Below are 15516 nucleotides of genomic sequence, written 5' to 3' on the forward strand. Positions count from 1 at the left end.
AAATTACATGCCTAAAATAAAATCAGATTTTTTTCCAATTTTGATAAGGCAAAGAAAACATGCAGATAAAATAAAGATTGTGGCTCAAAATAAGAGAAAAGGTAAAGAGAAAATAAAAGAGAACAGAAACTTGAAACAAAGGAATCAAATTCTTCTACCCAGCCATGAGATCATGACAAAACGCTAGAAGAGATTTTATAATACCTAACAAATACATGTTTTCTTCACATAATTCATAAAGATTCTGTATGGCTTTAATTAAAGCAAAGACTTTTCTACAAAAGGTGTTTTAGTCCCAATTCATGTTTTAACACAGACAGCACTGTAACTTGTTCTTAAGAAAGGAGACATATTACAGAAGTGCAAACAAGTAATCAGGCACCAACTGAATTTGGTTATTCTAAACAAAAAAGCAATATACAAAAAACCTGCATGATTAAAACACAGAGAAGCTGAATAAAATTTGGAAATTACTTGTGTAGCATAGCAATGGCCTCTCTAGTTTTCAACTGATCGAGTCCAAAAGTTAAAGCAAAACGCCGAGCAAGTTCTTTAATGCCGCTAAAAGTTGAGGATGACCTATCAAAATTATAGCCATTTTCCTGTATCATTTCATTAAAAAGCTGTTTGGAAAGAAAGAAAGAAAGCATGTTAAAGTTTTTAATAATTATGGATTATTACTGATTTTAAAATATCATATTTTATATTTAACATATACTTGATGTTTATAAATAAGGCATTATACTTCATTCTAAAGCATGAATTTTTTAAAACATGATACAAATGACCAAAATTCCAGCACTTCACATATTCAAACTAGAGGTAATTACTGACATTAGAAACTTCTTAGATTAGTTATGACAGAATTTTTTTCTGTCACAATTAACTGGGTATTATAATAGCATATAAAAATATACATAAAAAGGAAACCAACTAAATTATTAGGCAACTATGTTCTTATTGACATTTAAATAATGGATCAAAAAGTAAGCAAAACAAAATATAATTTTTAAGCTATCAAACTGCCAAGATAGAAGACAATGCATTCCTATAGGAGTTATGGCTACTACTCAAGATAACCAATGGGAGTTTGCATTTTGACTCAGGGAACTCAAACCAGGCTCTGTGACAACATAAAAGGGTGGGAATGGGGTGGGAGGTGAGAGGGAGGTTCAAGAGGAAGGGCTGGCTGATGCATGCTGATGTATGGCAGAAACCAAAACAGTATTGCAATTATCCTTCATTAAAAATAAATAAATTAAAAAAAAAGAATACAGTGCAATGGGCACTGATCTGGGAACATAAACTGAAATAACCTTTCTTTCTATACAGCAATCTGGCAATGTGCAGCAAAAGCTTTAGAATTTTCATGCTCTTTGACTAAGCAATTCTTATTATCAGACTTGATCCAAAAAGAATAATAGTAATATTTGTGTGCAATATATAGGTACAAAAATGTTTGTTTTAGTGCTATTTATAATGGAAAGAATTGTACACTCCCAATACAGGGGGCACAGATTCCATCCCTGTTAGGGGAACTAAGATCCCACATGCCACACAGAGCAGCCAAAAAAGAGCAAAGGGAAGTATTTAATGGCATGAAAGTTTTTAGGATTTATTAATATGAAAAACTAAGGATATTAAGACAGAATGCACATTTTTTATTTTTGTAAAATACGATTTAACACAGGCATTAAAAAGATTTTAGAAAGATGATTAAAAATAAAAACACTGTTAAGTGAAAAAAATTAAAGATAAGGTATATTTTTTCTAGTTTTCCTAAAATACTTTCTATAGCTATTATTTTATAACAAAATAAGTTATTTAAATTCAACCTTTAAAATCTTTTAATAAAGAATATCAAATATGCAAATGAAGCTAAGAACTTTCACACCTATGTTTCTAAAAAGCAAGAAACTTTATCAAATTGAAATGGGTTTGGTTATGATTTACATGCATTTGGTCTCAACAGACCTAAGTATACTAAGCAAATTATTTTTGCCTATTTAAACTTGCCATGCCACTGCCAAAATGAAAATGACTGGTGTATTTTCACCACGATTGATAAGTGCTCATTAAAATTACATGTGCAAATGGGTAAAGAATAAAGTAAAATTCACCTGAAACTTACCAAATCAAGTTAACCACGGCTAACATTTCAGTGATTATTTTTTCCAAATAGACACAGTGAAAGTGAAAGTCACTCAGTCAAGTCTGACTCTTTGTGACTCCATGGACTATACAGTCCATGGAATTCTCCAGGCCAGAATACTGGAGTGGGTAGCCGTTCCCTTCTCCAGGGACACAGAGATAGGCACAATTTTATAGTGATGCTATACTGCAATCTTTTTATTTTATTCTCAAATACGGTAGAGATCTTAAATTAATACCAACTTACACTAATTTTAAGTGCTACCCAATAGCCACTGTGGAGATGTACTACACAATATATTCATCTAATATCCTAATGATGGACATTTGGATTATTTCTAATTTCTTGGTATTATAAATAATTTTGCAATGTACAATCTTGTATATTCATTTTGGCAAATTTATCCTATTACCACTGTAGACCAAAATTCTAAAAGTAGAATTGCTGCCTCAACGACATACACATTATAAATTTTGACATGTACTGGCAAAATGCCTACCAGGAAGGTTGAGCCAATATATACTGCTGACAGAACCTGTTTCTCTCATATCTTAGGCAGCTATAAGTTTTGCCAATCTTGCCAGTCTAGAGGCAAAAAATGATCTCACTTGCTCAATGTTTACTAGTGGGACTGTGTATTTTCCATTTCCACTTTTACGAACTATCTACTGTGCCCTTTTGCCCAGTTTTTGACTGTTACCTTGAAAACCAGTAAGTGCTTATTATGTTAGCGTAACCATGGTACTCATGTCTTACCTGTTGCAAACTGAGAATAAGTGTCTTTGCACACTGAATTTTGTCTATCTGTCTTGTTTTACTCATTGTTTCTTTGATGATATCACCATAGTCGTTATAATACTAGAAAAGAAATTTGAATAAATTAGGGCTTTGTCTCAAAACTATTGGACAATAAGACTAATTTTAGGTTAGGCACATAAACATATTACAAGAATATATTTAGCTAAAATTAGGACTTCAAAGACACGTAAGAATGTTACTGAAACTTTATTATGATCTTTAAGCACAATCTCTAACATCAGTAAATTCAGAAATATCAGACAGTTAAGATCTAATTCACATTGAGTTCTAGAGTTGATTTTAAGGAGGTATAGTGTATAAAAATAATTAAGCATTCAGATTTTCAGAACTATTAGGTTGGTGCAAAAGTAACTGCAGTTTTGCACTTTTGAACTTTGCTGTTTGATATTAGAATACACTTTTAAATAAATGTGGTTGCTATATATCATTTTAATGCACATTTCTCAGTTTGTGTTTTTTTTTTCCCAATGAGTTATTACTTGCCATTTATTTTAGAGTAGGGAAATGATGTTAAGACAAAAAGCAAAGTCAAGTGATTTTCTTATTTGAGTTCAAAATGAGTCATGAAGCAGCGGAGACAACTCACAACAACAATGCATTTGGCCCAGGACTGCAAACGAACATACAGTGCAGTGGTAGTTCAAGAAGTTTTGCAAAAACAAGAGCCTAGAAGATGAGGAGCACAGTGGCCGGCCTTCAGAAGTTGACAACAACCAACTGAGAGCCACCATCGAAGCTGATCCTCTTACAACTACTCAAGAAGCAGCCCAACAACTCAACGTCGACCATTCTATGGTCATTTGGCATTTAAAGCAAACTGGAAAGGTGAAACAGCTCGATAAGTAGGTGCCTCACGAGCTAACTGAAAATCAAAAAAACCATCGTTTTGAAGTGTCTATCGTCTTCTCTTAGAATTCTACACAACAACAACAAACCAATTCTTGATCAGATTGTGACATGCAATGAGAAGTGGATTTATGAGACAAACAGCAACAACCAGCTCAGTGGCTGGACTGACACTCCGAAGCACTTCTGAAAGCCAAACTTGCACCAAAAAAAAGGTCATAGTCACTGTTTGGTGGTGTGTGGCCAGTCTGATCCACTACAGCTTTCTGAATCCTGGCAAAACCATTACATCTGAGAAGTATGCTCAGCAATTGATGAGATGCACTGAAAACTGCACTGCCTGTAACTGGCACTGATCAACAGAAAGGGCCCAATTCTTCTCCATGACAATGCCTTGACCCCACGTCACACAACCAACACTTCAAAAATTCAACACATAAAAAAAAAATTTGAATGAACTGGGCTATGAAGTTTTGCCTCATCCACCATATTTGCCTGACCTCTTGCCAACTGACTACCAAGCATCTCGATTTTTGGCAGGGAAAACGCTTCCACAACCAGCAGGAGGCAGAAAATGCTTTCCAAGAGTTCGTCAAATCCCAAAGCATGGATTTTTATGCTACAGGAATAAACAAACTTATTTCTCATTGGCAAAACTGTGTTGACTCTAATGGCTCCTATTTTGATTAATATATGTTTGAGCCTAGTTATAATGAGTTAAAATTCATGGTCCAAATCCACAATTACTTTTTCACCAACCTAATATTAAGTCAATGAATATTATCATAGTTACTTTCATAACTTATTCATTGCTAACGGCATGTATTTCATGAGCAGTTTCCAAATTTATTAATTTCCATATAGAAACTAACAGTCTGTTAACATTTAAAAGAAAAGTTACTGTGAAGTGAAGTTGCTCAGTCGTGTCCGACTCTTTGCGACCCCATGGACTGTAGCCTGCCAGGCTCCTCCATCCATGAGATTTTCCAGGCAAGAATACTGGAGTGGGTTGCCATTTCCTTCTCCCGGGGATCTTCCCGATCCAGGGATTGAATCCGGGTCTCCTGCATTACAGGCAGACCAGACTCTATTGTCTAAGCCACCAGGGAATCCCCAAAGTTACTGTATGTGGCATTTAAATCACACACTGCACATGATTTTTTTCTTATTTAAGATTTTACATAACTACCAGAGATAACAGGATAACCACGCCCCTACATGACTAACAAAATTGACTTTAATCTAGAATACCTATGTCTAAAAGTTTAAAACTTGCAAAGTGACTTCAAAAACCACCAGTTTAAAAAAAAAATCTAACAAGTATCATGCCAAATAAGTTTCAAAGTTATTTGAATGCTTCTAATATGTATTATTCTATTCTATTATTTCAAAGTTACTAATACTTCTATCACATAGGAAACTATTCCAAAGAAGAATTAACTGGGTTTTGATAAATGTATTACATATTTTATTCTGTAAAATCAAAGGCTTAAAAATTTTACATTTATAATTAGATTTTACTTGAAAAAGGATTACAGGAAAATGACCATGCCGTATTTAGTCACGTTCTGTTAGTACAATCAGTAATATCCTTTCTACTACTACTTAAAAGTTAAAGAATCTCACATATATTTATGATGCTTGTGAATAACCTACTATGAATCTAAGCAGATTTTCAGGGCTTAAGAAACTTTAACTATCACAGTGCAACAGATAAAGAAAGGCAGGATACAAAAGGTAGTGAGTTACTCAAGGTCACAAGCTGCATAGTAACCAAGTTGAAACTATATTATCTAATTCTCCTAAAACATTTTTTATGTTACATCAAGCAGGGGAGTGACACTATTCTGTTGTTTTAAATTAAATCACAAATGCAATTTCTATTAATGACAGTTAATCTAAGACTAGCTGTTTGCAATATTCCAAACACAAATGAACTCAATAAACCCAAAATGTCCATTGATAGAGTGGAGGTATGAGAAAATGTTACTGAAAATGTTAAATATTTTAAGAGATTTCTTTTACACTACAAAAGTAACTTAACTATTAAAAATTTCAATGGTAACCAAACATAAAAGCAATATAAAAATATCTTGTTATCCACTTTTCAATTTTACCTTCATATACTGCTTGAAGATATCTGCAGCTGTATTCATCTCCACCACAGTATATACAATTAGCTTACAAAATGCTGCAAGTAAATTTCTCCTTTTGTGCAGAGCTTCAATTTTACTGGCTTCATCCTCCTGCTGACCATCTGAGGGAAAAAAGTTTCAAACATTAAGCCATCTGTATAGATATATATAAATAAATAACTATTTTTATTTTGGAGAATGTGAAAAATAAAGAAAAAAAATTAAATAAGAATTATAACCAGTCAATATCGTCATGAATGACCAGCCCATTTATTCCAATAGAAAAAAATTTTTGATGTCAAATCAGAAGGCTGTTTGATGAGCATGGAACAGGAACAAGTGGACTGAGTCAAAGGAACTGATGCTTAGCGAAGTCAGGCTAAGCTTTGCCTAACATAGAAGCATGTCTAACCCATTGATCTACTTCCCTAATAGGATAGTTTGACAATGAGACCTGCATATTCACTATCTGTTGGGTAAGGTTTTTCTTCCCTAGGGGCAGACAACCTTAGAAATTGTCCTATCCCTTCTAAAGATGACCCCACCTCACCTAGAGCCCAACTTCCATTGACAGATACTTCCTTCATACATATTACAGATATTCAGTTAGACTGGCCGAGAAATCATTCTTTTTAAGGGAACTTCACATACTTCTCCTCTGATTAATTATGTGAGATCTTGATATTTAATTATCAAAGGGATAAAATTATTTCCAAATTCATAGTTGAGAAAGCCAGACTACAGCCGCCAAGTACTGCCAAAGGATTTTCAATTTGATCCTGTAAATAAAATTGTGATGATGCCTTTTACATAAAAAGCTATGCAAAGAATTTTCCTCTTGACAAATTTTATAAATGAAATTACTTATATCAAAAATATTGTGTATAAAACAAGAACTCTTTCTAAGAAAGTATTTACTTCACCCTGTCTCTGATAATCCTTGATAACTGCTCATAAATAAAAACCAAATGTTGAGACTAGGAATTTAAGACAGACCATCCAAAAAGTTTCTGTTATGAAAATTGCCTATTCCAGAATGCCAAAGTCATTTTCTTAGAAACCTAAAATGTACTGTTTATTCTCTTTAAAGAGTACATTGAACATACAAGCTAACTTTTTCTTAATGACTCTGTGATTATAAACGGATTTCTATACAATATTGTTCCAATCATTGTTTGGTACTGCTCTCAAGAACTGGAGGGATATAAGACTTACTCCCCCTACAGACTAAGTTACCCTACAGACTAAGTTACTTAGATATTAAGAGGGTTTTTTTTGAGTCCTTTTCAAAGTTTTCTTCACTTCTTATTGAAAATTAGCTACTTTTTTCTCCTGTAGGGATTAAAGAATGTTAGAGAAGTATCTAACACACTGGGCCTTTCATAGATGTCAGTTGCCATTATTGTATGTTGTCAGAGCCTCTAGAAGCATCCCTATTTTACCCTCCCCTTCTAATCTGATGTGGGCTAACAAATCAAATAACCATGGGTCTACAATATCTGGGGTTAGATGGTATGAAAAGCAATGGAAACGATCATATGTTGCTGGTGGGAGGATAAAAGAATAAAACTACTTTGGAGAATAATTTCGCAACATGTGGTACAGTTTAAAATGCACATAGACTATATACTCTAGCACTTCCACTCAGGTATACACAAGCACACCTCAGAGATACTGCAGGTTTGATGAGACCACCATGAAGTGAATACCACACTAAGATGAGTCACCTGAATTTTTTGGTTTCCCAGTTCATATAAAAGTTATGTTTATACTATACTAAGTCTTACTAAGTATGTAATAGCATTATGTCTAAAACATGTATGTACCTTAATTTAAAAACATTTCATTGCTAAAAAATGCTGATCATCATATAAGCTTTCATGTAAACTGCAATAGTAACAACAAAGATCACTAATCACAAATCACCATGATAAATAATGGAAAAATTTGAAATGTGCAAAAATTGCCAAAATATGACATAGAAACATGAAGTGAACAAATGTTGTTGGAAAAATGGCATTCACAGACTTACCTGATGCAAAGTTGTCACAAGCCTTCAATTTGTAAAACTACACATTATCTACGAAAGTGCAATAAAAGGAGGTATGCCTGTACACTAGAAAAGCATCTGCACATGTGCTCAGGAGATAATTATAAGAACATTTTTGCAATATTATTTATAATAGAGGAAAAAATAGAAAAAAACTAGATGTTCATCAATATGAAAATGGATAACATGTGGTTAATTCATATCACACAATATTCAGCAGTCAGGATGAATAAACTATAACCACATGTCCACACTGATAAATTTCAAAAATGATGTTAATTCAAAAAATCAAGATGTAAATTAAATGCTCAACACGATACCATTTATGTGGAAGCTAGCAACAGAAAATAAACTATATATTCTTAAAAGACACATAAACTCCTGGTAAAATAGAAGTAAAATGCAGAGGCACAATAAACACCAAATTCAAGATAGCAGTTATTTCTAGGGAAAAACAATAATGGGATTGGGGAGGGATACAAAAAAGGGCTTCTTTTTTTATCTATGCTTTATTGCTTTAAAAAACAAATCTGAAACAAGGCAAAAATCTAACAAATGCTGGTGGTTGGTCTATATAAATGTGTTATATTTTATTCTTTTCCATAGAACTAGAATATATTTCATTTTTAAAGTGTAAATAGAAAAACACAGGCCAAGGAGGTAAAGCAGAGTATAATTCCAGGAATCTCCAGAAAATTCAGGAGTATTGGCAAGGTTATTCTCATTCCTGTTCCCTACGGTCTAAATGAATTTGAGGTAGTCTGCAACTAACAAAAGGGTCATAGACAAAAACTGATTTTATATCAGTGTTTGGAATATATGTTTATTGATAGAAGTTTTAAAAACTCCAACTCATCTTTTAGGATCCATTGCAGATGTTAGCCTGTTTCAGGGGTGTTTTGACTCTGACAGAACAGTAAGAACTTTCTCTAAATGTCCATAACATTTTGTACATGTCTCTACTACTTATCAAGTTACATAATAATAATTTGCTTTTAGAAATGTCTTTTCTACTTGAATTCTTAAAAGACTACATCTCATTTTTTTAAAAAATTCACAGCATCTTAGTATACTGCCTGCTGACTAATAAATATCAAATTAATGTCAAAAATAAAGTATAACTAAACCAAGAGCTGGAAGTGAACAGTGGAAAATTCTAAGTATATAAACTTTAGTACGTGGATTTTTGATTATCTGTTTTGCCTATTTTGATTTCTCAATCCTGTTCGAGTTAAGTTTGTGATTCTTGAGAACAAAATATTGATGTTATATATCCTTCGGGCTTAATGTCAAATTAAAAACAAACCCAGAAAGAAGTCACCAAATGTTATGTTTTTCCACAATTTCTTGTTCAAGTAAGGCATGGTGGTGGTGGTGGTTTAGTCACCAAGTCATGTCCAACTCTTGCGACCCCACAGACTGTAGCCCACCAGGCTCCTCTGTCCAAGGGATTCTCCAGGTAAGAATACTGGAGTGGGTTGCCATTTCCTTCTCCAGGGGATATTCCCCACCCAGGAAACAAACCCCGATCTCCTGAACCGCAGGCAGATTCTTTACCAACTGAGCTATGACAGAAGCCCAAGTAAGGCATCCGTGTATGCAATCAGAGTACAAAGAGTAACAACGCCGAGGCTCTTCTGACTGTTTACCTGTGACATTCTGTATTGCCCCACACTTTAACGGAAAGACGATGCTATGAAAGTATACAACAAAAATGTCACTTTAACATTTTTTTTCTGCTCTAGTTACTTGAATACTGGCATTACTAATGATTAAGGGGAAAGTGAAGTAAATTTTATTGATTACCTACCTACATGCCCAGGCACTACACTAGTCACTTTGCACAATGTAATTAACTCATACAGTTCTGTAGGTAGCTACAAATTAGAAAAACAAACTCACAACTAGTGAGAAATTATATTTCATTGTCTTTATGTTACAAGGAATGAATACAAAAATGCACTGGAAAATGTACCTGCCTTTCATGTTTAAGAATAAAATATGAAATAGTAGTATAACATTTTACACTGTTGCTAAATTTGATTTATGGTAGATATACAAATTTAACAAAAAGATGGCAATAAAATTACCTGCACTGTTATTGTCATCATCCTGTTCAATGAAGACATGATCCAGAATAAAGCTGAGCAACTCAGACTGCAATGAAGAATCAGGGGTGTAAACTAATGGCTCTAACATGTCACGCCCTCCTGACATAATCTGATGGCTGAAGATCATCAAAATATCACATAGAATAGTGAAGGCCTATTATAAAAAAAAAAGGGGGGGGGATAGCATGCCATAAACCGAAGTTTTTCACAAACTGCCACAAATAACTTACATATTTAACATGGAAATAAAATCCAACTCTCTGCATTTGAAACTCAGTAAAGCAATGGCTATTAAGACTTTCCTAAGACTATAAGAGTGAAATTTTTGCAGCAATAACTACTGGTATTTGCACTGTGATCTACTAAATGCAAGGTAATTTCACAAATATTCTTTTTAATTTTCAGTAACTTTTAAGTGATTTGTACAATATGTTAGTATCATCAAAATATGCAGTCAGAAGTCAACTGCATATCTTCTGACTCCAAATCCCACACTAAACCACAATGTCTCATGATATACATTCTCAAATATGAATTAATGTATAAACTTGATACCATTCTTCTCTTCTATGGAAGAAAAACACTTAAGCCAAGAAGATGAATATCTCCTAGAAGATCTCTTAGAAGAGAGATCACAAAATCTTATTGTCAGTATGTATGGTGATTAAGTAGAAAACACATAATAACCAAGTATGGGCCTGCAAACTATTCACCACCAGGCAAAGCAGATCTTAATAATAGCTTTGCCTTTTTTGGAACTAACCACATTTATTTTTTTTCTCTTATGCTTTTGTCTCTTGGTCTCTTCCGCTCATTTTATTACTACAGAAATAATTTATACTGATCAGGTTATTTGAGTTTACAAATTTTTGCAACATACACAGTAAGTATACAAAGTCATAAGCATGGTGACATTACTAATTAGGTGAACTGGCAGGTCTTGTGAGCTAACCAGGACATATCCCTGGAGGCTGTTAGGAAGACTAATAATACACAGGTTATTTAATAACCAAATAGGTAATCTCCAAGTCTTAAAAAACTGATTATATATAAAGGAGATTACACACAATAACCCATAAGGAACTATGTGAAATAAGGAATATTAAGCTGAATTTCTTGGTGGCCTATGAAAATATATCAAGTAATATTTCACGTATTAGGTTTGGATCAGTGTATACTTCATTAAAAGGGCTTCCCAGGTGATGCAGTGGTAAAGAATCCGCCTGCCAATGCAGGAGACACAGGTTCGATCCCTGGGTTGGGAAGATGCCCTGGAGGAGGAAATGGCAATCCCCTCTAGTACTCTTGCCTGGAAAATCCCATGGACAGAGGACCCTGGTGGGCTACAGTCCATGGCGTTGCAGAGAATCAGTTATGACTGAGCAACTGAGTGCGCCTACATGTACACACACACACAGATATACTTCATTAAAATCCTATTATAAGATTTTAACTATAAAATAATTTCACTATTGATACCTTCTGAAATTCTGTACCTCTTATCAGAATTGTAGAAAAGAAAATTAAAGTCCCAAGTCCTTTATTGTCACAGTTCAAAACTAAATAGGCTCTCGGTCCCAGGATCAGAATTAATTTTACAGATGGGAAAACTACCCATGGCACCAGGTAACAATGCATTTTCAGAATGAGAAAGTTGGCAGGAATGGAATTAAGAGGGCATATGAGGTGGGAAGGTAACACTTTGAAGACAGGGAAGTGATTAAAATGTTTATTTCAGACAAAGTCCACATAAGAAAAATAACTTCACACAATCAGGACAGGCAGGAATGCCAAGATCTGATAATATTCTCAGAGATAACAAAACCAGATGGACCTTTCCCTCCCTGAGGCAGACTTGCCATACCTGTTGCTTTCAGGAATAACTTACATAACTGCATACACCTACTTTGTATATATGGGTTTGTTGACCAAGTGTGGCATAAAGAAACAGTAATACAGAATGACTGCAATATAAGACTAATCGATAATGCTCCAAATGGACTTAATATTACTTAATCTATTTTTGAGCATGGGATATACACAGATAAATACAAGATATTTCTAGTTTGCCCAATTTTAGTATTACTCAAATTTTCTATATTAGTTCAAATATTTGTTCAGGGTTGCTTACAAAAGATTGCTATCTATAGTAGTTACTAACCTGTTCTTTAACAGTAGTATTCACATTGGTCAGGTAATGCTGACATATTTGACAGAATACCCTCATCTGTTTCTTTAAACGCAGCAAGTCCTCCTTGAAAAAAATGTAACAATAACATTTTAAAATATTGTATTAAAAACTCATTCAGTATTTAAGATATTTTAAATTACATAAAGATCATCACATACTTAATTGTGCTAACTTTTTACATTAGATTTAAATTCTTCCTTAGCATTTATCAAAAAGGAAAACAAAAACCACTTTTAAAATCTCAACAAATTGTACCTTAAAAATACCAAGTATATTAATGGATAAAATCCTAAATGATCTTTAGAATGAGAAAAAACATATGACTATATATGGCTATCCATATAAATCCACTGCTTCAGAATGTTTAACAGGATTTACGCTCCATCCTTGCTTTGCAATTTGATGGCTGGCCAAGTGATGAATGGAATAAATTAAATGATTTTAAAAAAAGGGACAGTATCTTTCATTTGTAGGATACTGACTGTGCTTTTAAAAACAGAGAGAGGCCTAACAAAAATTAGTTTCATGGTATTACTCCACTTAAGGAAAACAAGAACAACATAAGTCTCTAGTAAACCTACACTAAAAGGATGAATCTTTTTCTAGATTTTTTTAAATAAGTTTTTTTCTTTTTATAGATATTTGCAAATTAATTTAAAATAGAAAAATACTCTATAAAGATCATTCACACTAATTTATTTGAGGCATTACCTTTGCCCATCGCCTGATACTGAATGCCAAACGACAAAATATCAGTACACATTCAGTGTATGTAATAGACAAGTTAAAATAACAGATTTAACTTGGAGATCGCTTTGGTAAAGAAAACTCAACCAAGTTCAGCATAATAGTTTTGCATATAATAACCTTCATTTTTACCTTTTTGTCCCCTCTCCTAAACGTATTACCTTTTTCCCATGTTAATTTTTAAATCAATGCTTTTGATTTAGGTGAGCAATCATATCTGCTAATACATAGTCACTGGACCTACTACAAGTTTGATATTGAATTAAATAAAGTTTTTGAGGGTCTGACAAAAAGTACACTATTTTAACAGTACTATATTGTTTTTTGCAAGAGGCAAATATCCATCTGTAGATGTAACAGCATCATGTACTTAAAAAGCTCAAAAAAATTCTAAAGTTATTCTGTGATTTTATGTAAAACAAACTTATCGAGAGGATTCCTTCTTGAGGAAAATAACTACAAACAACTAATTCTACATCTTACAGAAATCACTTAATGTTTACAAAAATGTGCTCAAATAATATTTAAGGCAACATCTACTGCAACAAGTACGATGTTTAAGTTTCTAATTTACAAATGAAAAAGTACTCTTTAGTTCAATTACTAAACACTTCAATGATTACAATTATGGATAAAATGTTGAAAGTTCTATGACCTAGTAGCTAGCACACTGCACTCAACCACAAAGTGATTTTTTATGAATTTGGAACATCAGTAGAGAGATCCGAGTGTGAATAAGATGATCCCCAAACAATACCAAGGTATAAGATCTAGGGACAGGTAGCTTGTAATAAGTAACTTATGGAACCCAATAGCTGTGTCTGTATGTTTTGAAGGTTCTTGGTCATGATTTACAAAATCAGTTCTTCATGCATCCAGAACTTTTGAGAATGATGCGGAAATCCATAAATTATGGCACCTACAAATGTGACTTTTTATTTTAAAACCATTCTCTAAACACATGTTAAATGTTCTTTCATGGAATACATATCAAACTACAAATAATTATTTTTAAAAGTATACATGCCTAAATAGAAGATAAGCAAGACTTTATTGAAATAATCAGTCTTATGTTTAAGTTTGCTGAAAACTGAGTAATATTTACTAAAGACACCACTGAAACACCACTAACCTTTGTAGAGCTACTTTCAGTTATCTTTGCAAGCTGCCAAAGGATTACATAGTGAGTACACTGCAGTGCGTGAATAACAATCTATAAAGGAACAAAAAGAACACAATTAAATTTTAAAAATCACATATTTTCATTCTCAAAGTGAAATATATAACTTGTAAATAAATAAAAACCTGTTCAGGCATGTCTCCATTTTCAATTCCGGTTTTCAATAGTTTGTAATTACAAGCAAACAAATCCCATTTTGAAAGATCATGGGCACTGTAAAAAAAGAATTAAGTTATATTAAAAATTTAAGCTTAATCACATCTGTTCTGGACTTGACTGCTAACAGAATACTGTTAAAGTAAAATACAGTAAACTTCCTAACATGTACCCACAAGAACAAAAAAATGTGTACTTTAAAAAAGTGTATTAGTTGAAATTTTTTTTTGTTTCTCATATTCAAAGTATGACTCCAAACACTTTTTTCCCAAAAGCACAAGAAACCCAGGAAAAATTATGACATTATTATAATCCCAAAACATGTAAGTTGGTTCTGATTTTGATAGTTTTAAAAAATCAGAAACTTTAAGATTCAACTTACTTATGAAAAGCAGTGATTCGCTTCAATGTTGACAATACCTGATATGCATCATCTTCATCAGGTTCTTCGCCCTATAAATGTTAATTATACCATATTAAACATTACTAATTACAAAAGTGAAAAATCTTAAGCTATTACATTTATGATACCACCCTAAAAAGAAAAACATAAAAGATCACAGTAATATCTTTTTCGACCCATCTCCCAGAATAATGAAAATAAAAACAAAAATAAACAAAGGAGACCTATTTAAACTCAAAAGCTTTTGCATAGCAAAAAAAACAATAAACAAAACACCACCCACAGACTGGAGAAAATAGTTGCAAATAATGTGATCAACAAGGAGTTAGTCTCCAAAATTACAAACAGCTCATGATGTTTAACATCATCAAAACAAACAACTGAATCAAAAAACAGGCAGAAGAACTAAATAGACATTTCTCCAAAGAAGACATACAGATGGCCAAGAGGCACATGAAAAGACTCTCAACATTGTTAATTATTATGCAAATCAAAACTATAATGAGGTATCATTTCACCTCAGTCAAAATGGCTACCATCAAAAAATCTATAAACAATAAATGCTGAAGAGGGTGTGGGGAAGGAAATCTTTGTGGGAACTCTTTGTGGGATGAAACCTGGTATAGCCACTATGGAGAACAGTAAGAAGGTTCCTAAAAAAACTAAAAGTAGAGCTATCATGTGATCCAGCAATCCCACTCCTGGGAAGGTACCCAGAAAAAAACA

At 33.1% G+C, this 15516-nt stretch overlaps 1 protein-coding gene across 8 annotated transcripts in view; it reads right to left on the bottom strand.

Annotated features, from left to right (window-relative positions):
- STAG2 (STAG2 cohesin complex component) overlaps window positions 1-15516 on the bottom strand; it is a 141720-nt gene that overhangs the window by 22158 nt on the left and 104046 nt on the right. For all 8 annotated transcript variants that reach the window (XM_086388163.1, XM_086388158.1, XM_086388165.1 and 5 more), the window contains 8 exons: window positions 14770-14840; window positions 14357-14444; window positions 14184-14264; window positions 12275-12367; window positions 10093-10267; window positions 5935-6074; window positions 2909-3010; window positions 475-623 (listed from right to left, as the gene is read on the bottom strand). In XM_086388163.1, the coding sequence (XP_086244289.1) occupies window positions 475-623; window positions 2909-3010; window positions 5935-6074; window positions 10093-10267; window positions 12275-12367; window positions 14184-14264; window positions 14357-14444; window positions 14770-14840 (899 nt within the window). The remainder of the gene's footprint in view (window positions 1-474; window positions 624-2908; window positions 3011-5934; window positions 6075-10092; window positions 10268-12274; window positions 12368-14183; window positions 14265-14356; window positions 14445-14769; window positions 14841-15516) is intronic.

The sequence above is a fragment of the Bos grunniens genome, chromosome X (assembly GCF_055505025.1).
Source record: "Bos grunniens cultivar Pamir isolate PY7600 chromosome X, Bosgru_T2T1.0, whole genome shotgun sequence".
Taxonomy (NCBI): Eukaryota; Metazoa; Chordata; class Mammalia; order Artiodactyla; family Bovidae; genus Bos; species Bos grunniens.